This window comes from Xenopus laevis, chromosome 8S, assembly GCF_017654675.1.
Source record: "Xenopus laevis strain J_2021 chromosome 8S, Xenopus_laevis_v10.1, whole genome shotgun sequence".
NCBI classification, from domain to species: Eukaryota; Metazoa; Chordata; class Amphibia; order Anura; family Pipidae; genus Xenopus; species Xenopus laevis.
In genome coordinates, this window is record NC_054386.1 from 98,648,155 (window position 1) to 98,673,163 (window position 25,009).

Sequence of the window (25,009 nt, forward strand, 5' to 3'; positions counted from 1 at the left end):
TAGCTATAAAAGGATGAATACATTGCTGCCTACATTTGGCAGCACATAATTCATGAGGAGTGGCCATGGGGAGTCATGCAGGCCCCAAACCCACCCACAACTTACCCATTATTGAGATGTGCAAATTTGAGAATATTTTATTCAGCATGATGTACAGCAGTTTTACCCAACTGGTGGCTTGTGAGCAACATGTTGCTCACCTACCCCTTTAATATGTGCTCCCAGTGGCCTCAAATCAGGTGATTATTTTTGAATTATGGAAAGAGAGAGAAAGAGGCTGCTATGATGTTCTTCTGCTTAGGTAGAAATCTTTCTCAAATCTTTCCTAAGCAGAAGAACATCAGAGCAGCCTCTTTCTCTCTCCTGACAACTTCCTTGACTACTTGCTGGTCAGACTGGTGGGAAACTGACCAGCAGGTGGCGCTGTTGTAACATAATTCATTCATATTAACAGTACATGTATTCCTTAAAGGGGATGTTCAGCTTTGAGATAACTTTTGGAGAGATGTAGAGAGTGATATTCTGAGACAATTAGCAATTTGTTTTCATTTTTTATTATTGAAAATTTTTGAGTTATTTAGCTTTTTATTCAGCAGCTCTTCAATTTGCATCTTAACCAATCTGGTAACTGGGATTAATTACCATAAAATTCCCCTAGCAACCATGCACTGATTTGAATAAGAGACTGTAAAATGAATAGGAGAGGCCTGTATAGAAGGATCAGTAATAAAAAGTAACAATAACAATACATTTGTAGCCTTAAAGTAGTGAGTAGTGTGGGTCGTGTTTTTTCCGACCCACACCCACCTGAAATCCGCCCTTCTACCGCCCGCGCCGACTTCCGGGTTCCTTTTATAGACCTGTGCCGCCCCACTGATGACATCACAAAATAGGCGGGGCAAGCAGGTGCGCGGCTATAAAACCGGAACCCAGAAGTTGGAAGCCGTCAGTGTAAAGTGGTGGGTCGGGGAGAGCAGGAAGAAGAGCTTGACCAAGACCCGTCTGCCATGGGGGTGCGAGGTCGGCCCGACTTCGACTGTCCCACGGGTATGGGATCGGCCCGCACATCACTACCTTACAGAGCATTTGTTTTTTAGAAGAAAGCTGCAAAGAGTCAGAAGAAAAAGGCAAATAACTATAAAACTATAAAAAATAAATAATGAAAACCAACGGAAAAGTTGCTTAGAATTGGCCGTTCTATAACATAATAAAATCTACCTTAAAGGTAAACCACCCCTTTAATATCTTGGAATAAAAACAAAATAAATAATGAATGATTTTAAAGGTTTACTTATCCTTTAAAGCCTATGCTTTTAGGCAGACTATACCACAGTGCTTAAACCATGCCTCCCAACTGTCCCGTTTTTAGAGGGACAGTCCCTCTTTTGACAGCTCAACCCGCAGTCCCTCGTTCTCTGCACTGAACAGCCAGAAAAAGATACAAAGTTTCTGACTTAATTGGCTTTTGGCAGAGAGCCCAGAACAGCCACAGCTGCAGATAAGATACTTTTGTAACAATTTTGAGATAAGCAAATAAGTAATTGTAACAATATAAGATAACAGGTCCTTGGGAAAAGTTAGACTCACAGCTTAAGGACACACTGGACGATTTGTCGCCAACGTTTTTAAAAAGCAAATCGCGGCGACATATCGCTCGTTTTGTCTCTGAACAAAACCAAATGAAAGACGCCAGCTCCTGTGCCCACAGCGCGTTTGTGAATCGCCTGTAACTCCAAAACGCACCCTTTTCCGAGCGATTTATCAGAAATAGCATGTACTTAGAAAAGCACTGAAATCTCCTAGACACGCACACACATACAGATAAGTAGCAGCAATTGTATTCAAATTACAATGCGAACGCAATGACGCAAGAACGCAAGCACGTAAAGACGCCAGGTTACAGCGGGAAGCACAAACCGTTTCCGGTTTGGGTGGAGCACGTACCGCACAGAGTAATGGGATACAAATCGCTCTGTGCCAATAGTCGCTGTGAATCGTCTGTTCAAAAAAGACGATCGTCTTGTCGCCACGATTTACTTTTTTAAAACATTGGCGACAAATCGTCCAGTGTGTCCTTACCCTAAAGGGCAATTCACCTTCATTAGCAAAAACTGTAATAACTAAAAAAAAAAAAAAAAACAGAAATATGTTCAAACTTTCATAAACTGAACATGGTAATTAGGGGGTGTGGCCACAAAAATGGGCGTGGTCAAAATTTATTTTTCAACTTTTTTGTCCCTCTTTTTATTTCCAAAATGTTGGGAGGTATGCTTAAACATATACCCAGAGTTAAAGAGCATTATAAAATGCGAAATGATGAGATAACATCCCTTTTAGCGGGAACAGCAGACACGGATTGAACAAGTTTATACATCTTGACACTTTTTATCTAAACAAGATGTTTATAATTGGATTAGACCAGAGATCCCCAACCAGTAGCTCGTGAGTAACATGTTGCTCCCCAACCCCTTGGATGTTGCTCCCAGTGGCCTCAAAGCAGGAGCTTATTTTTGAATTCCAGGCTTGGAGGAAAGTTTTAGTTGTATAAAAATCAGGTGCACTGCCAAACAGAGTCTCAATGTAGGTTGACAATCCACATAGAGGCTACTAAATGGCCAATCACAGCCCTTATTTGGCACCCCAAGAACATTTTTCATGCTATTGTCTCTCCCCAACTCCTTTTACTTCTGAATGTTGCTCATTGGGTATCCCTGGATTAGACTATGGAAGTCTCTATTCCCACTCCCAGCGCACAATTCCTTCCATTGCCGAGCCAGACTTACAGTGTGAAATACAAACACACAGAGGAGTCGCTTTTGAAAGGAGCGATAAATAAAACATTAATACATCCGTTTGGTTTAAATATGCGCGATTGTAAAACAGGAGCAGCTGGCAGTAAACAAGACCGTAAAATGAAAAGGCTTTAAATTCCTCAGATAAGGTGTTTAATGGACAGCCAGGCTCAACTCTCATACAGCGTGAAGTCTACAGTCATCTGCAGATTTTATGGAAGGGCAGATTTCTACTGACCCGTGCTGCCGGCCTATTCCAAAGCTACAAGCTAAAGCAATTATAATTAGTCAGTGTCTGGCTGGAATGAGCAGGACTCACAGGGGAAACCAATCACTTGGGAATTTGCATCAGTTTCAGCAGTAGTTGCAGCCAGGAGGCACTTGTAGGCACCAAGGCAAACTCCAAATCACTGAGAAAATTTGGGATAGGTAACTAAGAAAGCACCCATAGACTATGTGGCTAATTCACCAATGCACAACATGTGCTACGTTTTACCTAAAAATGTTGGTGCAGAGTAGGTTTGTTTTATTTGGTCACATGTAGTCAAGGAAGTTGTCAGGAGAGAGAAAGAGGCTGCTCTGATGTTCTTCTGCTTAGGAAAGATTTGAGAAATGCTTTTTACTTTCCTGTTCCTTTCACATGGCAGTGGGTAAATAATGGGTTAATCCCCCTGCCGTGAGCATGGGACAGGATATTAAAATATAAAAGGCTTACTTCCGCCCCCGGCCGCCATCTTATTTCTTCCTGTCGTGCTCCCCCCGAAGTGCCAGCGGGTCCCTCTCGCCCGCTGAAGTTCTGTGGGCCAAGGCTGCTGGAAAGCCTGTGTGAGCTCCAGAATAAGCTCTATGCTTGGGCCTTTTGTGCCGTTCGGCGCTGTCAGCCGCAGAGCCGAATTCGGCACCGTGCGCAATAAGACGCTGCATCAATGCTTTCAAAATGGAGAAGCGCTTCTGCGCATGCGCGAACTCGCGTGAACCCGGAAGTGATTGGGGTCATCGCGAAGAAGCGCAATGGAAGCAGGACGCCAGCGTTTAAAAGGGCGTCTATTCTTTACCTCCCCTGTTGCTGCTGCAGGTAATATACCTTAATGCCAATTGTGCTGTCAGAGGGTACTCATGTAAGTATACTTCCCCTGACCTTTTGATTGGAACCCTTAAGCATGTATATTTACATATAGACATTTTTCTAGACTGGTGAACAAATCTCCACTATCTGAGCAACTTTTCAAGGATGAGCTCCAGAAGGTCTCTTTCGGGTTCCAGGGGGTGAGTTTTTTTCAAATGAGAGGGAAAAAAAGCATGTCTGGACAGTTCATATGAAGGTGGTCTCCGAATATTTTGTATATTATAAAATTGTAATTTGTAATTTATGTCTCTGCAGAAGTTCCCCAAGCAGGGAGGGAAGCAGAAGGAAGTCAGCCAGACGAGAGTGCATTTCATGCTCAGATATAGCACTACCAGAAAAAAGGCTATGCGAGAAATGTTTAAAGGAGGCTGCTGGAACTGATCCAAAGTCAGACATGATGGAATGGATGAAATCAACACTCGACAAATCTTTAGCCTCTATGGTGTCTAAAGTAACAGATAATGTATTGAAGAATTTGGAAAACAAAGACAGGCCTTCGAACAGCCAGGAACGGAGCGGGCCAAGTGTTTACGCTCATTCAAGTAGACAGAGCGAAGATTTGACACAGGACATTGCAAATCCTTCATTGGAAGATAAATCTTCGGAGGGAGAATTATCGGAGGATTCGGAAAGAGAGGAAGATTATGCATTCAAACTCAATTTGGTTGAACCCCTTATAAAAGCAGTAAGAAAAACTCTGAACCTGGAAGAACAGAGTGAAATCAAGCAAGACAAGATGTTCAAATCGGTAACAAAAAAGAACCATCTTTTTCCAGTACACAATGTAATCCAGGATACCATAAATAATATATGGAACATCCCGGACAATAAGCAAGTTGTGTCCAAAAAAATCAAAAAAATGTTCCCATATTCATCTGAATCAGCAAAGCCTTGGGAGAATCCTCCCAAAGTAGATGCGACTATCACCAGGGTGGCCAGAAGAACTACCTTGCCGGTGGATGAAGGGGTGTCGTTAAAAGACACTATGGAAAGAAGACAAGATGGGGCACTTAAAAGAGTCTATGTGATAGGAGGAGCATCTTGCAAAGCAGCGATTGCTACTACCACTGTGGCAAGAGCCAATAATTTTTGGCTTGAGGATTTGGAAGAGGCCATAAAATCCGGTACCACAAGGGAAAAATTAGTTGAAGCTTTACGAGAAATTAAGCTGGCAAATGATTTCCTAGCTGAAGCTTCAATGGAATCAGTTAAACTGGCGGCAAGATCCATGAGTGTGTCAGTAGTGGCCAGAAGAAGCCTATGGCTTAAACATTGGAACGCGGATTCACAGTCAAAGCACAACCTTTGCAATTTGCCTTTCAAAGGAAACTTACTTTTCGGTACTGAATTGGATAATATCATATCTAAGGCATCCGCGGGGAAATCATCTTTCCTTCCGCAAGATAGAAGGGAAAGGAAAAATCCACCCAGAACAAGTACCCATACTTTCAAAGAAGCAAGACAGTACAAACCAGGAAATAAACAATACTTCAGACAATGGAAGGGTAGGAATCAGTCCTTTCCAGCGAAAAGAGGAAACTTCAAATCTGAAAAGAAAGCATGAAGGTGCGAGGGACATTTCGCACATTGGAGGAAGACTAAAGTACTTCAGTGCGGAGTGGGCCCGAGAAATTTCAGACCAATGGGTACTAGACATAATCAGAAGAGGATACAGATTACATCTCCGAAAAAAACCCAAAAATCAATTTGTTTCATCAGACAAGATAAGAAGCAAAGAAGATACCACCTTGTTAAGATTAGTAATAAAAGATCTTCTCAGGAACAAAGTTATAGCAGAAGTGCCTCGACATCAGAGATACAAGGGAGTTTATTCGCACCTATTCCTCAGGACCAAACAAAACGGTCAATCCAGAGTAATTTTAAACCTAAGAAGTCTAAACAAACAGTTGGTAGTGCCTTCTTTCAAAATGGAAACAATACGCTCCATAGCACAACTCCTAGACCAGGGAGATTGGATGGCAAAACTGGACTTGAAAGACGCTTATCTGCACATACCTCTAAGGAAGTGTCATTTGAAGTTTTTCAGATTCAAAATCCTAAACAAACACTTCCAATACAAAACCCTTCCGTTTGGCCTAGCAACGGCACCCAGGATTTTCACAAAAGTCTTAGCCCCTGTGATTGCGAGTCTAAGAATAAAGGGCATACAGGTATTCGCTTACTTGGACGACATTTTAGTCAAAGCCACAACAAGAGGCACGTTAATGAATCATTTGAAGTTTCTAATCTCGTACCTAAATCAGCTTGGATGGGTTGTGAACAGAGAGAAAAGCGTGTTACAACCTTCCCAGCACTTGGAGTTCCTGGGAGTAAAGGTAGACACGGTAAAATTCAACCTCAGTCTTCCTTCAAGAAGAATGAAGGATATTCAGCTTTCGGTGAAAGAATTCTCAGAAAAACCGGTGCAGACGGCACAGGCTTGTCAGAGATTGATGGGGAAATTTATTTCCACCAAAGACTGTGTGAGGTGGGCTCAATTCCACACGAGGCATTTCCAAAACCATTTTCTACAAAATTGGGATCACAATTATCGAAGACCTTACCAGCTAATAAGGATGGACCCAAAGACGATACAGTCCTTGAAATGGTGGGAAAAGGCAGACAACTTGCATCAACCAGTCTCACTGTTCCAACCGTGTTGGATAACATTGACAACGGATGCGAGCAAATGGGGCTGGGGAGCCCATACAACAGAGTCTACAACCCAGGGGAATTGGGAAACCTCAGAGATTTCAAGATCATCAAATTGGAAAGAACTCAAAGCTGTGTACTTGGGTCTTCTAGCCTTACAACACCACCTCCTTTACAAACCAATCCTGATAAAATCAGACAACTCTACTGTGGTTCAATACCTGAACAAACAAGGAGGAACCAGATCATCAAGTCTATTAACCTTGACCACTCTTATTTTCACATGGGCAGAAAAGAATCTGATGGATTTGAAGGCGGAACACATTCCGGGTGTTCAAAACATACTAGCCGACAAACTAAGCAGATCGGAAACACTCCCGGGAGAATGGGAGTTACATCAGACAATATTCAAGACGATAGAGGCCAAATGGGGTCCCTTCTCGATGGACCTAATGGCATCGGAAAAGAATGCGAAATTGGCGAATTATGTGTCTTGGAACAAAGACCTCAACGCTATAAAACAAATGCTTTCTCATTCCAGTGGAAATTCAAGAGGGCTTATGTGTTTCCTCCCATACCGTTAATACCTCGTATTCTACAGAAAATAAAGAAAGACCAAGTGGAAGTGGTGCTGATAGCTCCATGGTGGCCGAGGAGGCCATGGTTCTCGAAGATTCTGCTCCTAGCCAGGGACAAACCATTAAGACTCCCTCATCAAGCAGACCTGTTGTCACAGGGGAAAATGATCCATCCTCACCCAGCGAAATGGGCATTGACGGCCTGGCTGTTGAAAGGCTGAATTTGTCAGCATCAGGATTTTCGGAGGGTTCAATCAATACCCTACTAGCAGCCAGAAAACCAAGTACTATCCAAAGATACTTTGTCGTCTGGAATAAATTCTCAGATTGGTGCAAAGAACTTGGAGTAAATACCAGCAACATATCAGAAATTAATCTGATTGAATTTCTTCAGAAGGGAGTGGAATTAAAACTCAGCATTTCCACTTTAAGGAGCCATGTCACGGCGATTTCCCATTTTTCTAAAACATCATGGGCACAGAAGCCTTTGATTAAGAGATTTTTCTTAGGACTCAAAAAAATCAAACCAATAAACAGAAGACTAATTCCTCCATGGGATTTAGGTCTAGTCCTTGAGGCCCTTACAGATGATCCATTCGAACCAATTGAAAAAATTCCACTAAAGAACTTGAACCTCAAGATGTGTTTTTTATTAGCAATAACAACAGCCAGGAGAGTAGCTGAGATTCAAGCATTCTCAATAAAGGAAGGAAAAGTGATTTTTCTTCAAGATAAAGTGATCTTGCAAACAGCAGATGGTTTCATACCCAAGGTGGTCTCTAGTTTTCACACCAGCCAAAACATAGTCTTGCCTTCTTTCTTCAAAAATCCGAAATCCAGTGAGGAAGCGAAGTGGCACACTTTGGACGTGGTCAGATGTCTGAGTGTATACCTTGAAAGAATGAAAAACATCAGGCTTTCCGATTCCCTCTTGGTCATCCCGGAAGGGAATAAAGCAGGAGCTCAACCTACCAAGTCTACCATAGCAAACTGGATAAAAACGTGTATTAGAATGGCCTACAAGGAGAAATCCAGTACAGTACCCTCTAATATCAGGGCACACTCTACCAGAGGTCTGGCAGCCTCATGGGCCTTCCACTCCAGAGTTTCATCAGAGGAAATCTGCAGAGCGGCAGTGTGGTCCTCTTTTCACACCTTCATTAGTCATTACAAGTTTGATGTCTTTTCAAACAAAGATTCAAATTTTGGAACTTCGGTTCTTCAATCTGTACTACCTAAATAACTCAATTAAAAATCCCTCCCTCGCAATTGTTGTAAGATGCTTTTGTACATCCCATTATTTACCCACTGCCATGTGAAAGGAACAGGAAAAGTGAAAATCATATCATACTTACAGAGATTTTCCTTTCCTGGACTGGAACATGGCAGTGGGTAAGGCTTCCCACCCTCGATGGGGGAGACTCCAGGAATTTAAGATGGCGGCCGGGGGCGGAAGTAAGCCTTTTATATTTTAATATCCTGTCCCATGCTCACGGCAGGGGGATTAACCCATTATTTACCCACTGCCATGTTCCAGTCCAGGAAAGGAAAATCTCTGTAAGTATGATATGATTTTCACTTATTTTCCTAAGCAGAAGAACATCAGAGCAGCCTCTTTCTTTCTCCTGACAACTTCCTTGACTACTTGGTGGTCAGACTGGTGGGAAACTGACCAGCAGGTGGCGCTGTTGTAACAAAATTCATTCATATTAACAGTACATGTATCCCTTAATATCTTGGAATAAAAACAAAATAAATAATGAATGTACATTACAAAAGATCTTAGAATATCACTCTCATCAATTTCACATTCACTTATTTTTAAGGTTTACTTATCAGGGGATAGAAAAACGATGCTGAGTGAATAACATGATTAATAGAAGGATAAAGCATCTGCTGACCTGTAACCTTTAATCTCTGGGTTGGCAGTGGCGCTGCAGGTAAATCTGACCCTCTCCCCCTCCTGTACTGTTTGGGGATGAATGGACAATGTTACAGTCGGTGGATCTGGAGAGAAAGCAAACAGATCAGGAAGTTAATAATGTGGCCGGTAAAGAAATAAAAAACTACAAAAATATATGTAATTTATTTGGGTTGTGAGACAGAACAGAAGAGATAATGAAGAGGAAGTTATAAAAGGGTTAATGTCTTATGTCCCATATATTTGTCTCATACATGTGTCTCTAAAGGTAGAAGACTGAGCAATCGGAACAAATTAAAGGAAAAGAATTGATTAGAATCCCTTCAACTGAGATTTCATACATGCCAGTGATAAATAGCTAGGAATATCTTAAATCACTATCAAAGAGATGTACTGTGGCGCTTCCCTCATCTGAATTCACTTGGCGTTCTTGCAATGAATGCAAAATAAGCCTGGGTTAGATAAATGCCATTAACTAAATGTTCTTTTAAGTCACACAGCCATGCCGTCTACACCGATACTGACTTCTACACACAGCTGGCATTGCACATTACGGCTGCCAACCCTTTCTCCTTCTTGATTGTCTCATGTTAATGAGAGAAGGGCAAAAAAAGCAGGGAAGGAAGACAGACCACAGAGAAGATGAATGCTTAAAGGACAATTAAACCTATTAAATAAGTAAATGTAAAATTGATGAGAGTGCTATTCTAAGCACTTTTGTAATGTACATTCATTATTTATTTTGTTTTTATTCCAAGATATTAAGGGATACATGTACTATTAATATGAATGAATTTTGTTACAACAGCGCCACCTGCTGGTCAGTTTCCCACCAGTCTGACCACCAAGTAGTCAAGGAAGTTGTCAGGAGAAAGAAAGAGGCTGCTCTGATGTTCTTCTACTTAGGAAAATAATTAGAAACCTTTCTCAAATCTTTCCTAAGCAGAAGAACATCAGAGCAGCCTCTTTCTCTCTCCTTACAACTTCCTTGACTACTTGGTGGTCAGACTGGAGGGAAACTGACCATCAGGTGGCGCTGTTGTAGCAAAATTCATTCATATTAACAGTACATGTATCCTTTAATATCTTGGAAGGAAAAAAGAATAAATAATGAATGTAAATTACAAAAGTGTTTAGAATAACACTCTCATCAATTTTACATTCACTTGTTTTAAAGGTTTACTTATCCTTTAAAGGAGAAGGAAAGGCATATTAAATTGGGGGTGCTAAAAGTTAGGCACCCTCAAGTGATTGTATATACTTACCTGAAATCCCGGGCCAGTGCTACTATCAGGAGAAAACCAGTTCTGAAAACCGGTTCTTCCAGAGAGCACCACTGAAAGATCAGCTTCTCTCTTCAAATTTCCCGTTGCAGACGCATGCGCCGTAAAACTAAATAGCCAACTTCTTTGTTAAAGTTTGGATTTTTCGAGCTAGAAGAACCCAGGGCTGGTGCAGTTTTCTCCTGATAGGAGCAGGGGTGTGAGGTAAGTATATATAATCACTTGAGGGTGCCTAACTTTTGGCACTCCAAGTAAAGAGCTCCTTTCCTTCTCCTTTAAAAAGAATGAGGAGTAGGAGAAAAGTAGGGATGCACCGAATCCACTATTTTGGATTCGGCCGAACCCATGAATCCTCTGCAAAAGATAAGGCCGAATAATGAACATAAATTACATATGCAATTAGGGGTGGGAAGGGGAAAACCTGTTTTACTTCCTTGTTTTGTGACAAAAAGTCACGTGATTTCTGTCCCCTTACCTAATTTGCATATGCAAATTAGGATTCGAATCCGAATCCTGCTGCAAAAGGCCAAATCCTGGCCGAATACCGAACCAAATCCTGGATTCGGTGCATCCCTAGCGAAAAGCAAAGAAAAAGAAATTGGAAAAAGTGGAAAAATCTGGAAAGGAAAGATGAGGTAATGAGGAGAAGAAAGTGATAATAGGGAAAGGAGGTAGGAAAATGAAAGTAAAAGAGAACAAATGAAAGAAGGAAAAGTAAGAATAGGGAAAGAAGTTAGTAAAGCAGAAAAAGTATAAACAAAAGATGTAAGGATTAAAGGGGTTTAGAGAGTGATATCTGGAGACAATTTGCAATTGGTTTTAAATTTTTTATTATTTGTGGTTTTTGAGTTATTTCGCTTTTTATTCAGCAGCTCTCCAGTTTCTGAAATCCAGTTGCTAGGGTCCAAATTACCTTAGCAACCATGCATTTATTTGAATAGCAGACTGGAATATGAATAGGAACTACAGATGGCGAGGGTCAGGAAATAACTCAGGAGGGTCAGAAGATAACTCAGGAGGGTCAGGAGCAAACTCAGGAGGGTCAGAAGATAACTCAGTGTCACGTTTGGTATCCCACAACCCAGAGTTAACCCCTATGTCCCGGGCTCGGCTCACGCTTCAGCCTCAAACCGCCGCCTTTCACTTCGGGATGAGCCCTCCGCTACTCGGATGCCGCCAGGTCTTAAAGTGAGGGGACTAAGAGGACTACAACTCTGAGCGAGCAAGGGAACTTTACGTAAACGTATATCAAAGTCCAGAAACAGGCCAAGTCAAAACCAATCAGAACAAGGTACAGAATCGGTAAGAAGCAGAGTAGTCGAGGTCACAGGCCGGGTCAGTAACAATCTTGGTCGAAGTACAAAATCGGGATCCAGAAAGCGTAGTCAGAGGATAAGCCAAAGGGTCAGGGCAGGCAGAGATCAATTATAGGAGTCAGGACTAGCCGGAAGGACAGGAATAATCAAGCAGAATCGCACCCAGGAACAGAAAAACTAGAACCTACGTTGGGCAATGCACACACTGTGCATTGCCTTTTTATTTTAAATTTTGGCGCCATTGCGTCCGTCGCAATGACGCCAGCGCGTCTGCGCCGTGACGTCAGCGCGCCTGCGCGAACGCGCCTGCGCCTTTAAGACCGGCGCATGCGCGCCGCGCGCTCCCTAAGGAGCCGGCGCCTGAGGCCTAGAAGCGGCGGCTGCCGCTCGGCGCGGCGGGCGTCCCCTACGAACAAGAGGTAAGTTTGTTACATTACCCCCCCCTCCAGAGGGGGCCACTGGACCCCTAGGTTTGTTGGGAAACCTAGAGTGGAACTGCCTCACCAAGCGATCAGCCCTAACATCCGAGGCAGGAACCCAAGACCTCTCCTCGGGACCATAACCCTTCCAGTGAACCAGATATTGTAGTTTACCTTTAGAGATACGAGAATCAACCAACTTGTGAACTAAATATTCAGATTGCCCCTCAACAGAAACAGGAGGAGGAGGAGAAGTCTGACGTACCACTCTAGCAGGTTTTAAAAGGGAGACATGAAAGGAATTAAAAATCTTGAGTTCGGGAGGAAGATTTAACCTGAAAGTACAAGGGTTAATAATCTTAGATACAGAAAATGGACCAATAAATTTGGGACCCAGTTTGGCCGAAGGGACTTTCAAAGAAATATTCTTAGAGGACAGCCAAACTTGATCACCAACCTGATATTCGGGAGACTCTCTTCGCTGTTTATCAGAAGCCCTCTTCTGAGCAGCTACTGCAGAAGATAAAGACTTCTGAACCTCCTGCCAAACCTTAGAAAAGTCCTCAGTAATAGAATTGACGGCAGGAAGGTCACAAGAATCAGAAAACGAAAAAACCCTGGGATGGAGACCAAAAACAGTGAAAAAAGGAGACCTGCCAGTGGAGGAGTGAATGGCATTATTATAGGCAAATTCGGCCCACGGAAGAAAATTAACCCAAAGTGACTGATTGCAGGAGACATAACATCTCAGATACTGTTCCAGGGTCTGATTTGTCCTCTCAGTCTGACCGTTAGTCTGTGGATGGTATGCGGAAGAGAAAGACAAATCAGTACCCATTAAAGAACAAAAGGCCCGCCAGAATTTGGACACAAATTGAACCCCCCTATCAGACACAATATTAAGAGGAGCCCCGTGAAACTTGAAAATATGGACAATGAAAAGTTCAGCAAGGGTCTTGGCAGATGGAAGGGTGGGGAGAGGGATAAAATGGGACATTTTACTAAAACGATCCACTACTACCCAGATGACCGTATGACCCTTAGAAGGAGGTAATTCCACAATGAAATCCATAGATATATGAGTCCAAGGTTTCTCGGGAATAGGAAGTGACTGCAGCAAACCCTGAGGTAAAGATCTAGAAGGCTTAGAACGTTGGCAAATTGGACATGAATCAATATATTTGGCAACGTCTTGTCTTAGGGTCGGCCACCAGAGAGTACGAGACAATAATTCACAAGTCTTCGCACAACCCAGATGACCAGCCACTTTGGAATCATGGGACTCGTGAAAGACAGCTTCACGTAAATTACTCGGAACAAATAACTTGCCCACAGGAATATTAGGAGGAGAATCTACCTGAGCATTAGACAAAGAAGTAAAGAGATCCGGACTCAGGGCTGCCACAATCACCTCCTTCGGAACAATAGGGACTGGCCCCAAATTCTCCCTAGGTTTGGAGACAAAACTTCTAGAAAGGGCATCTGCTTTTACATTCTTATCTGCTGGCCTGTAGGAGATGAGAAAATTAAACCGTGAGAAAAATAATGACCACCTGGCTTGCCGAGGATTTAACCGTCTAGCAGATTCAATGTATAATAGGTTTTTATGGTCAGTGAACACAGAAACAGTATGTTTGGCACCCTCAAGGAGATGTCTCCATTCCTCGAATGCTAATTTAATGGCCAATAATTCCCTGTTGCCAATATCATAATTGACCTCTGCTGAAGAGAATTTCTTTGAAAAAAAGCACAAGGATGCATCTTACCGGAGACAGGATGTCGCTGAGACAACACAGCACCAGCACCGATCTCGGATGCATCTACCTCAACAATAAAAGGTAAGGAAGAGTCAGGGTGCCGGAGAACTGGAGCAGAAATAAAGGCTTCTTTCAAAAGATGAAAAGCCTCAACCGCTTCAGCAGGCCAAATACTTGGGTCAACCCCTTTCTTAGTTAAGGCAGTAATCGGAGCCACCAACTTAGAAAAATTTAAAATAAATTGTCTGTAGTAATTAGCGAATCCTAAAAACCTCTGGACTGCTTTCAATGAAAGAGGTTGTGCCCACTGCTGAATTGCTTGGACCTTAGCGGGCTCCATCTCAAGACCTGTTTGAGAAATAATGTATCCAAGGAAAGGTACAGCAGAAACCTCAAATAAACATTTTTCAAGTTTTGCATACAAATGATTTTGCCTTAACCTAGATAAAACCTCACGAACATGGGCCCGATGAGAAAATAAATTTGAAGAAAAAATGAGAATGTCGTCTAGATATACCACGACAAAACGGCCCAAAAGATCACGGAAGATATCATTGACTAGTTCTTGAAAGACAGCGGGGGCATTGCATAAGCCAAAGGGCATAACCAGGTATTCATAATGCCCATCCCGGGTATTAAAAGCTGTCTTCCACTCATCCCCCTCCCTTATCCTGATTAGATTATAGGCGCCCCTTAAATCTAACTTGGAAAAAATAACAGCTCCCTTTACTCGATCAAACAGTTCGGAGATTAAAGGGAGAGGATAACGATTCTTGACCGTGATCTTGTTTAACCCTCTATAATCGATACAGGGTCTAAGGCTCCCATCCTTCTTTTTGACAAAGAAAAAACCCGCCCCCGCAGGAGAGGAAGAAGGTCTAATGAACCCCCGCTCCAAATTCTCTTTAATATATTCCTCCATGGCCAAGGACTCGGGAAGAGAAAGTGGATATGTCCTACCCTTGGGGGGAGAAGACCCAGACAATAATTCAATGGCACAGTCGTAAGGTCTATGGGGGGGTAGAGACTCAGCTGCTTTTTTACAAAAAACATCAGAAAAGGCAGCATAACAGGGAGGGAGACCTTTTAAAGAAGTTGCAGCCAGAGTTTGACCAACCTTAATACAAGAATGTTCACAAGCAGGGCTCCAATTCAAAATTTTACCAGAGGGCCAATCAACCTGGGGATTGTGACTTTGTAACCAGGGAAGGCCTAAAATGATTGGAGTCTGAGGGCACTCGGTAATGAAAAAAGAAAGGGATTCGAAATGATCAGACATGGACATACGGATGACCTTAGATTTGGTAGAAACTAACCCAGAACCCAAAGATCTACCATCAATGGCAGACAACCTGAATGATGGAACCTGTGGTTCGCAAGGGACACCATGTTCTTTAATAAACCCAAGATCCAAAAAATTACCCGCAGCCCCCGAATCCAAAAAAGCAGAGCTCTGCACACAACCACTGTCCCAATTCAAACGGACCGGAATTAAAATTTGAGAAGATTGGGGAGTAGAAACGACATCACCCAAGCAAGACTCCCCAGACCTGCTTAGGCTCTGTCGTTTCCCGGCCTTTTGGGACAGGTGTTGCGAAAATGCCCTTTATCCCCACAATACAGACATAACCCATTACTCCTCCTACGGACCCTCTCAGCAGAAGAAAGACGAGTAGAACCAATCTGCATAGGTTCTTCAAAGGGTTGAGGAAAAACTTGCGGGATATTGGAAACATTTACAGAAAGAGGTGAGATATTGGCAACCTGTTCCTCCTGAAGTCTCTCTCTATGCCTACGATCAATCTGAACAGCCAAATGCATAAGAGAATCCAGGGAGGACTGTGTAGGAAAATTGACAAGACTATCTTTGATAGCTGCGGCCAGACCAACCCTAAATTGGCTCATGAGAGCAGTATCATTCCAGCCCGTCTCTACAGCCCACCGCCGAAACTCAGTACAATAATCCTCTGCCCGCCTCTTGCCTTGTTTAAGAGCACGTATGGCTGCGTCGGCAGAGGCGGCACGATCAGGATCATCGTAAATTACGGCCATGGCTTTAAAGAAAGCTTCAAGAGAGAGACGGGCTGGATCCCTCTGGGACAGACTAAATGCCCAAAGCTGAGCATCGCCCTGTAACAAGGTAACTACAAAATTTACCCTAGATTCCTCGGTGGGGAAAGAATAAGGTAAAAAACTGAAATGTAGCTTACAGGCTTCTTGAAACGTAAAAAACTTACTACGATCCCCGGTAAACTTCTCAGGAAAAGGAACCTTGGGCTCATGGAAGGAACTACCTGTAGGTGAAGGTAGAGAAGAGCTTGCCTGAGGAGTTGCAGTACTCGGACCAGGAACAGGCTGTTGCTGCATCATATCAAGCCTGGAAGAAAGACCGTGAAGACATTGGACAATATAATCTTGCTTGTCTTCTTGTTCTCCAAGCCTCTGCAGAAGATTTGCCAGGATTGCGTCCGAAGGAGTGGTGGAAGCAGTAACGTCAGCTGGCTCCATCTTCTTAGTCTTTTTAGGGCCCAACGTAATGTCACGTTTGGTATCCCACAACCCAGAGTTAACCCCTATGTCCCGGGCTCGGCTCACGCTTCAGCCTCAAACCGCCGCCTTTCACTTCGGGATGAGCCCTCCGCTACTCGGATGCCGCCAGGTCTTAAAGTGAGGGGACTAAGAGGACTACAACTCTGAGCGAGCAAGGGAACTTTACGTAAACGTATATCAAAGTCCAGAAACAGGCCAAGTCAAAACCAATCAGAACAAGGTACAGAATCGGTAAGAAGCAGAGTAGTCGAGGTCACAGGCCGGGTCAGTAACAATCTTGGTCGAAGTACAAAATCGGGATCCAGAAAGCGTAGTCAGAGGATAAGCCAAAGGGTCAGGGCAGGCAGAGATCAATTATAGGAGTCAGGACTAGCCGGAAGGACAGGAATAATCAAGCAGAATCGCACCCAGGAACAGAAAAACTAGAACCTACGTTGGGCAATGCACACACTGTGCATTGCCTTTTTATTTTAAATTTTGGCGCCATTGCGTCCGTCGCAATGACGCCAGCGCGTCTGCGCCGTGACGTCAGCGCGCCTGCGCGAACGCGCCTGCGCCTTTAAGACCGGCGCATGCGCGCCGCGCGCTCCCTAAGGAGCCGGCGCCTGAGGCCTAGAAGCGGCGGCTGCCGCTCGGCGCGGCGGGCGTCCCCTACGAACAAGAGGTAAGTTTGTTACACTCAGGAGGGTCAGGAGATAACTCAGGAGGGTCAGGAGATAACTCAGGAGGGTCAGGAGCTAACTCAGGAGGGTCAGGAGCTAACTCAGAAGGGTCAGGAGATAACTCAGGAGTGTCCGGAGATAACTAAGGAGGTTCAGGAGATAACTCAGGAGGGTCAGGAGCTAACTCAGGAGGGTCAGGAGCAAACCCAGGAGGGTCAGGAGATCACTCAGGAAGGTCAGGAGATAACTCAGGAGGGTCAGGAGATAACTCATGAGCTAACTCAGGAGGGTCAGGAGCTAACTCAGGAGGGTCAGGAGCTAACTCAAGAGGGTCAGGAGCAAACTCAGGAGGGTAAGGAGATAACTCAGGAGGGTCGGGAGATAACTCAGGAGGGTCAGGAGATAACTCAGGAGGGTCAGGAGATAACTCAGGAGGGTCAGGAGATAACTCAGGAGGGTCAGGAGATAACCCATGCAGCTACCTGGAGTAGAACATTTTCAGCGCAGCATATAGGTGGAGAGACAGGATGAACTAGAACCCTCTTATAGCACCATATGGAGGAAGTCCTTATCCACAACAGCAACCTGTAGCATGGTGGGGAAGTGGGGTCAAATTAAACAGTTAGAGGAACTAGAAGAACCTCTTGGCAGGGGGACTTTAACTGAAATATACCTTTTCAGGGTGTCAATTTACCTTGAAGGGTGGGGGAACAAAGAAATTGCCGGGCCAAAGATAGGACAAAATAATGAAATCTGTCTCTTTAAATGTCCGTCATAAGGGAAACTTAACAGGAGAGCATCCAAACACTTGAGATACAAAGAGGCTGTTTCTCAGCTGATAATCACTGGTGCAGAGAAAGCAGGGAGGAGAATCAATGAGAAAGCCAAGGAAGGTCAGTTGAGAAATAGTGAGGGTTTAATACATTTACCCGGTACATAGGAACAGTGTGTTCTTTTGAATAGTTATTGCCTGTGGGTTTATCAGAAAGTGTGATTTTTTTTTATCTTCCTATTTTTTTTTTTGTTTGTTCCTCAAAGACTGATTGACTTTACTGTTAGTGAAGTTATGTTTACATCTTGTGCTTGCATGGGGGAGTGCATTCTCTGGTACTCATGTGCCTGTCTACCCTTTTTTTCTTCCTGGAAAAGGCCTTGTCTTATAGGATACGATTCTTGAGATGGAATCAGAAAGTGTAAATGTGACCATACATGGCCAGATTTGGACTGGGACAGTTGGACTGATTTCAATCCTGCTGCTCAACAATCTGCTCATGTAGGACACCTTTGGGCAGCTGTGATGCACCACCCTGTGATGGCCTTAGAACATATTAGATTGACTGTTAAAGGGGACACTGGGGAGACTCTTAATGGGGGCAATGTACTGGAACTGGAAAGAGATAATAACAAGAGAAGTGAAGACAGATCTGAGAAGATACAGGAGCATAATGTAAATGAATGGTGGATGCTGTGGGGACAGTTGACTTACGATGGACATTCAGTTTGACAGAGGTCTCCTTTCCAGATGGTATGGCTTCATTGGATGTCCTACATGTAAACACCCGACCAATGTCTTGATCCGTTGGGCTGATTAACAGATAGCTTACTGTGGTTGCCCTTTTCCCATCGGCTAGGACCTCCTGAAGGAAAAGGTTGATAAGTTTGTGCCTCAGGTATTTTCTCAATATTATCATGACCAATAGAAATACAGAGCTGGTGTTCGTTGCAACACGGACTATAGAATAGCAGGCATACGGATGTACATTAGGTTATTTTATATTGACAGACCTAGTTTGTACCATTAGATGTGTTACAAAGAGTCACGCAGCCAAGGTTGGATGCAACAAAGGGATATTGTTACAAGCTCCAACAATGAGGCCTGACCACCTCGGATGCCTTTCTTTGGAAGTACAGAAGACAGCAATATATATAAAGACCTTTTATGTTGCCTCCACGCAACAGATCAAAACCTCTTGTACTCTCTTGTGCTCCAGTATGACTGCTGGAAGGCTGAATATAATAAGCAGCGGAAGGTTTTAAGGGGAAGAACAAAGCTTTCCACCAGGGAAGATGAAGCAAGGGAAAGAGACACACTCATGGCCTTGGGCTACTTACAGTACTGTAGACATCTCCGGCCTGCTGGTTGCCATCCCGAAACCAAACAATCGATGCTGGGGGCTTGGCACTGTGAGCATGACACGTCAGGTTGGTTGGTGTGCCAGCCCTGAGCAGGATTTCAGGACCTCCGTCTATCACAGGATCTTCAGGAGGAACTAGGAGAACAGAAGAAATATGTGTCCATTTTGAAAATCTGTATGATATCCATTCCTCATCTTCCAGAGGGAGAATTAAGAGATTAAGCTGTATCCAGATTCATTCATAGCTTGTGTGTGGAACAGCCATTGTGTCTCATAGGGATTTATACCTTTTCTTTGACTGGTCACCCACCTTCAGAACATATATCCATACAATGGGATAAAATGTGGCCACTCCTAAACTTATGTAGAAGCAGAAACATAAAGAGAAGGAATGTTCTGGGAACACAATAGGAATTTATTGATTATTCATGTGTATAAAATAATAATAATAGAATAGATCCTTTTTATAAGAGGCCATAACACTGATGTTGCTGCTTGTTCATGGATCGTTGAACAGCCTATTAAGCTGCAGCTCCCAGCATGCACCAGCACTTCTAATGCAGCCATCCCTAATTCTAGATAATGGACTCATCCATGTTTTCCTAATGGTTAATCTAAGAATTCCCTCTATGTGCAGCTGCTTTTACAAATCTTGCAAGAAGTGTCTATTTGAAATATGGATTGTGCGTCTGAAAATTACATATTCAGTAGCGGGAAATGATATATGAATGGCCGCATGTGTACAATGACATGTGCTGTGATCTCCGTTTATGTGATTTCTCCCTGAGTTCTTCCATGTGTGAATCTTTAATTTACAGTATTCTGTAAAGGCTGAGGACACAGGCCATTTTGATTACTAAGGTCCTTTAAGGTTGATGGCAAATGAGGCCACTTTGGTTGCTTTCGATTTTCACATGGTTTTAATATGAATGAATTTTGTTACAACAGCGCCACCTGCTGGTCAGTTTCCCACCAGTCTGACCACCAAGTAGTCAAGGAAGTTGCCAGGAGAAAGAAAGAGGCTGCTCTGATGTTCTTCTGCTTAGAAAAATAATTAGAAACCTCTATCAAATCTTCCCTAAGCCTCTTTCTTTCTCCTGACAACTTCCTTGACTACTTGCTGGTCAGACTGGTGGGAAACTGACCAGCAGGTGGCGCTGTTGTAACAAAATTCATTCATATTAACAGTACATGTATCCCTTAATATCTTGGAATCAAAAAAAAATAACGAATGTACATTTCAAAAGTACTTAGAATAGCACTCTTGTCAATTTTACATTGACTTATTTTAAAAGTTTACTTATCCGTCAAGCATTGTCTTATTAAATAGCTCAGAAGGATGGCCCCCAGAGCAGCTACCATAAACCTTAATGTAGATCACCTAACAAGGCACCATATTTCAGGTTACTAATAATGGGGTGCTTAAAGAGCACTTTTGATGGCTACATGGTTTTAAGAGTCCAAATTTGATTCACCATTTTGCAGAAGAAGTCTTGAATTTGGCTGAATCCCGAATTAGCTTCCTAGAAATCAGTGGGTTGCCATATCAACTTTACACAATGGTGCAGGCCATTGCATGTATTGCGTAACTGGGACTCACAGCTTGAGGGAGAAGAACGCACTGTAGGTAGTTAATTGTTTTTATAACAAGGTAGTCTGCCGTAGGGCCTTCTGGGTCTTGCACCTATCACCCTATACACCAACAAGGACACACATGTTGCTTACAGTGACTGTGATGCCTGCCCGATAAACCACTTTTTGGTTAAAATTTGGAAGTTTTGGTTTCATGCAACCAAAAACAGAATGTCCGCCTCAGTTAAAGTGATCACTGCTTGGTCAGTGATGGTGACCACTTCTTGGATAGAGCCATTAATCACTGCTTGGTCAGTGATGGTGATGGCTACTTGGCTAGGGTTGGTAATCACTGACCGGCCAGTCATGGTAGAGCTATAGTTTCAAGGACACTTTCAGTCACTGACTTGCACAACTGCTGAGAAACGTGGGTGCTGGGATAGGTGCTGTTAAATTAAATAAGGGAAAATGAAGTGATTTAATGGAAGAGATTCTCGTACAATAGTCTGATTGTTCTGCTGCCTGACAATGGGCCTGTATCCTTTGATTGTTAGCAAGAAGGGCGAGCTGGCTGATTCCTGCTTCCAAGCCTCAGTGCCTCCTGATTGCTCCCTAACAAGTTGCTGCAAGTCCTTGGCAATCAAGGGAAACTTACATTGTACTGTACAGACCATGCGAGCTGAAAGGGTGTGGACGACTGCACCCTCTGAATAAACTCAGAGCTGCATCAGGTGTGAGAACATTCTCCAGAACAGGCCCAAGAGCCTTCTAAACCCAAGTCTACTGGAAGCATTGCATGTAGGGATTCTAAAGGTTTCTTTAGAGAAGACTTACCTGCCCCCATAATTATGTATGGCCTACAGAGAAGAATAATTATTTATATCAAGGTTGGAACACAACTGCTAGACAGCCATTGGCCATACAGTCCTACTTTATATGAATAATGGGTCCTGCAAGGTCAGATCTCCCGTACCAGCCCAGAGAGCCCCTTTTATACATGGATGTAGGGTAAATTAGTATTCCCATTATACACATCAATGAGAGTAGGAATGACTGGCATGGCTACCTCTGTGTAACTCTCATAGGGGTATATTTATCAAAGAGTGAAGTTAATAGTGAAGTTCCGCCACTAGAGTGAAATTCCGCCACTCTCCATTCATTTCTATGGGATTTTTATAGGCGTATTTATTAAAGGGTGAACTTTCACTTTCACCCATTGACAAATACGCCTTTCAAAATCCCATAGAAATGAATGGAGAGTGGCGGAATTTCACTCTAGTGGCGGAACTTCACTCTTTGATAAATTTACCCCATAGAGTGATAGGGCAACGTATGAATGTATGAAGTTTAACAGGACTTATTATTTTGTTCTAAAGATTCTAGTCCCCATGTACTTTTAGAGGACCATTTATCATAGTTTGAATTTATCTCATTATTTTCCGAAAAATACTCCGACCAAATCCGCACAGGTTTTTTTTCGTTTTTATCAATACATTTTCCTGAAAATTTCCAGTGTGGGAAAAAACGTGAAAAAACCAAATCATACAGTTTTTTCGGATTTTCCACCCAAAAACTCCGATTTTTCTTGACAAAAAAACAAGAAATCTTTGGATTATTGCACGAAACCCAATTCAGATCAAAATATCTTCAGGACTTCTCCCATTGACTTATATGCAACAGGTGGATGCTGGATTTTCAGATTCTGACTTTTCCCATCCTCGAAGTTTAATAAATCCCAAAAAATTGCTTTTTTTTTCTCCCACTAAAAATTTGAATTTTATGGTAAAAAAACACAGGTTTTTCAGGTTTTTGGCATTCTGAGTTTAATAAATAACTTCCTTAGAGTTAATATTGTGCAAGGTCACAACCCACACGATTTCCATAATGGTAGTGGGTACCCCAGTACAAAATAATCTCTATGGAGAGCCACATAATATAACCTGAATCTCAGCATCTTTGCCAACCTTATTTAATTCTATGAGCTGAAATAACCAACAAATCAGAACTGGCATAAGAAATCTTGGGGTCTCATACAACAAAATCACTGCGGCACCTCTTCTCCTTGTGAGCAGCACAGTGGCCCCTCTGTAAGACCCTATGGGGCAAATATATTGCCTTCCCCAGAGCCTATAATTTGCATCAGTTCCCAGCAGGCCTGGACTGGGAGTCAAAACAGGCCCTGTCATTCCAAGTACGCAGAGGCCCAAACAGCCCCCTACCAGCCCAAACAGCCCCCAACCAGCCCACTCTATGGTAAATTTCCATGGAACCATACAGCAGCCCTTCTGGCATTTGCCAGAACCCACAGATTGCCAGTCCGGGCCTGGTTCCCGGGGGAAAGTCTTACTTAACACAGTCAGCTTGGCTTTCTGCGATCGGAGAGCGGCTTCCGTAGCCTGACACTCGAAACTGGCATCGTCAACAATGCTGGCGTTGGATATCTCCAAGTTGTACAGCCCAGACTCCACATTTCCAAAGATCTGATAGCGGGGCCAGACTAAGGAGAAAACAAAAGAGTCGTTATTTAGCAAGTCCCTGGTGATAAATAAAATCTGCAGTTTCGCAAGTGTAATCACATTTTGCATTGCCCTTGTAACGCCTTTAGGTGGCGCCGTTGCTCTGAATGAACAAACAATGGAAGGCAATTACAGGGCAAAGGAATGAATGGGTTTATTAGCAAATGAGGGAAAACAGGCATATAATAGAGAAAATCTGGAAGGAAGGGGGGTGGGACGGATATAAGAATAGGGTCAGGATATATTCTACAGGTATGGGTCCGTTAACCTTGAAAACTCGGAATTACGGAAAGGCCGTCTCCCATAGACTCCATTTAATCCAAATAATCCAAATTTTTAAAAATGATTTCCTTTTTCTCTGTAATAATAAAACAGAAGTTTGTACTTGATCCCAACTAAGATATAATTAATCCTTACTGGAAGCAAAACCAGCCTATTGGGCTTATTTAATATCTACATGATTTTATAGTAGACTTTAAGGAATGAAGATCCAAATCACGGAAAGATCTGTTATCCAGAAAACCCCAGGTAGAGCTGAAACAAACACTTTCCATTGGCCTAATTAAAAGCCATCACAAACGATCTTTTGTTGACACTTATACAGTAGATTGTGTTCATTATAGATTGTGTGCGTAGAGCATTGGGGCGGGAGAGCCATTAGTTAATTACCAGAATTTTTTGCATACACAACAGTTTATGTGTAACTTCTGCAAACACCTAAATGGAACTCTGGCTGGAATTTAAAGGGAAACTTCACTCCAAAGGAGATTTTTTTTTTTTTTGGAAAATATAATTCTGAGCAACTAAATGTAATTTCTCCACAATTTCTCCATGTTGCTTGCTCCTTATTGAAGATAGCAGGGAACCCTAGTCGTGTCCCCTTGGTGGAATGGAGGCAGCTCTGGGTCCGGCAGTTGATTGTGGCTCCTATTCAGCCCAGTCGTTACCAGCCCATTAATTAATGTTACAAAGGGATGACATCATGTTACAAAGGAATGACATCACTTCTCATCGATCACCGCTGCCTCACTCATCATCTGCCGTTTTTAGTATTTGGCTGAATGGAGCACTGGAAAGGTCTGTGCCTTTTTTTAGCTGGAGTAGCACTTTTATTTTATTACATTGTAAAACAGGCTGAGGCATTATGAAAAGGCGAGAGCTACAACCCTGATAGACACTATCTGCTTCCCTGTACAATATATTAACTGCAAGTCTTATCTACTGATAGGGGAACGCTCTTTCATCAACTGCAGAATTTTTTTTTTGGGAAAAAAAACAGCTTCCTCTATATGTTGCCCTTTTACCCATTTTATACGAGCCAGGTGGCAACCGTATGTGTGAGTGGGCGCAGCATTTGTTTGAGTGTGCTTGAGAGTAAACGTGTATTCATATGAGTGCCTGTCTGTATATACTGTAAGTGAGCATAGGTGAATGGCTGCCCCCATGGCTACACAGCAGCTTGTTTATATAAACTATAGTAGTACTTATCTGTTATCTACTGTGTATCCTGTGCTTGAATGGCTGCCCCCATGGCTACACAGCAGCTTGTTTATATAAACTATAGTAGTACTTATCTGTTATCTACTGTGTATCCTGTGCTTGAATGGCTGCCCCCATGGCTACACAGCAGCTTGTTTATATAAACTATAGTAGTACTTATCTGTTATCTACTGTGTATCCTGTGCGTGAATGGCTGCCCCCATGGCTACACTGCAGCTTGTTTATATCAA

General features: G+C 43.0%; 1 protein-coding gene across 1 annotated transcript in view; it reads right to left on the minus strand.

Moving 5' to 3' along the window:
* Window positions 1–25,009, minus strand: part of LOC108700606 (kin of IRRE-like protein 1) — a 165,902-nt gene that overhangs the window by 14,928 nt on the left and 125,965 nt on the right. The window contains exons 3-6 of the mRNA XM_041574484.1: window positions 23,111–23,260; window positions 19,169–19,326; window positions 18,543–18,693; window positions 9,050–9,155 (exon numbers count right to left, since the gene is read on the minus strand). Coding sequence (XP_041430418.1) covers window positions 9,050–9,155; window positions 18,543–18,693; window positions 19,169–19,326; window positions 23,111–23,260 — 565 coding nt within the window. The remainder of the gene's footprint in view (window positions 1–9,049; window positions 9,156–18,542; window positions 18,694–19,168; window positions 19,327–23,110; window positions 23,261–25,009) is intronic.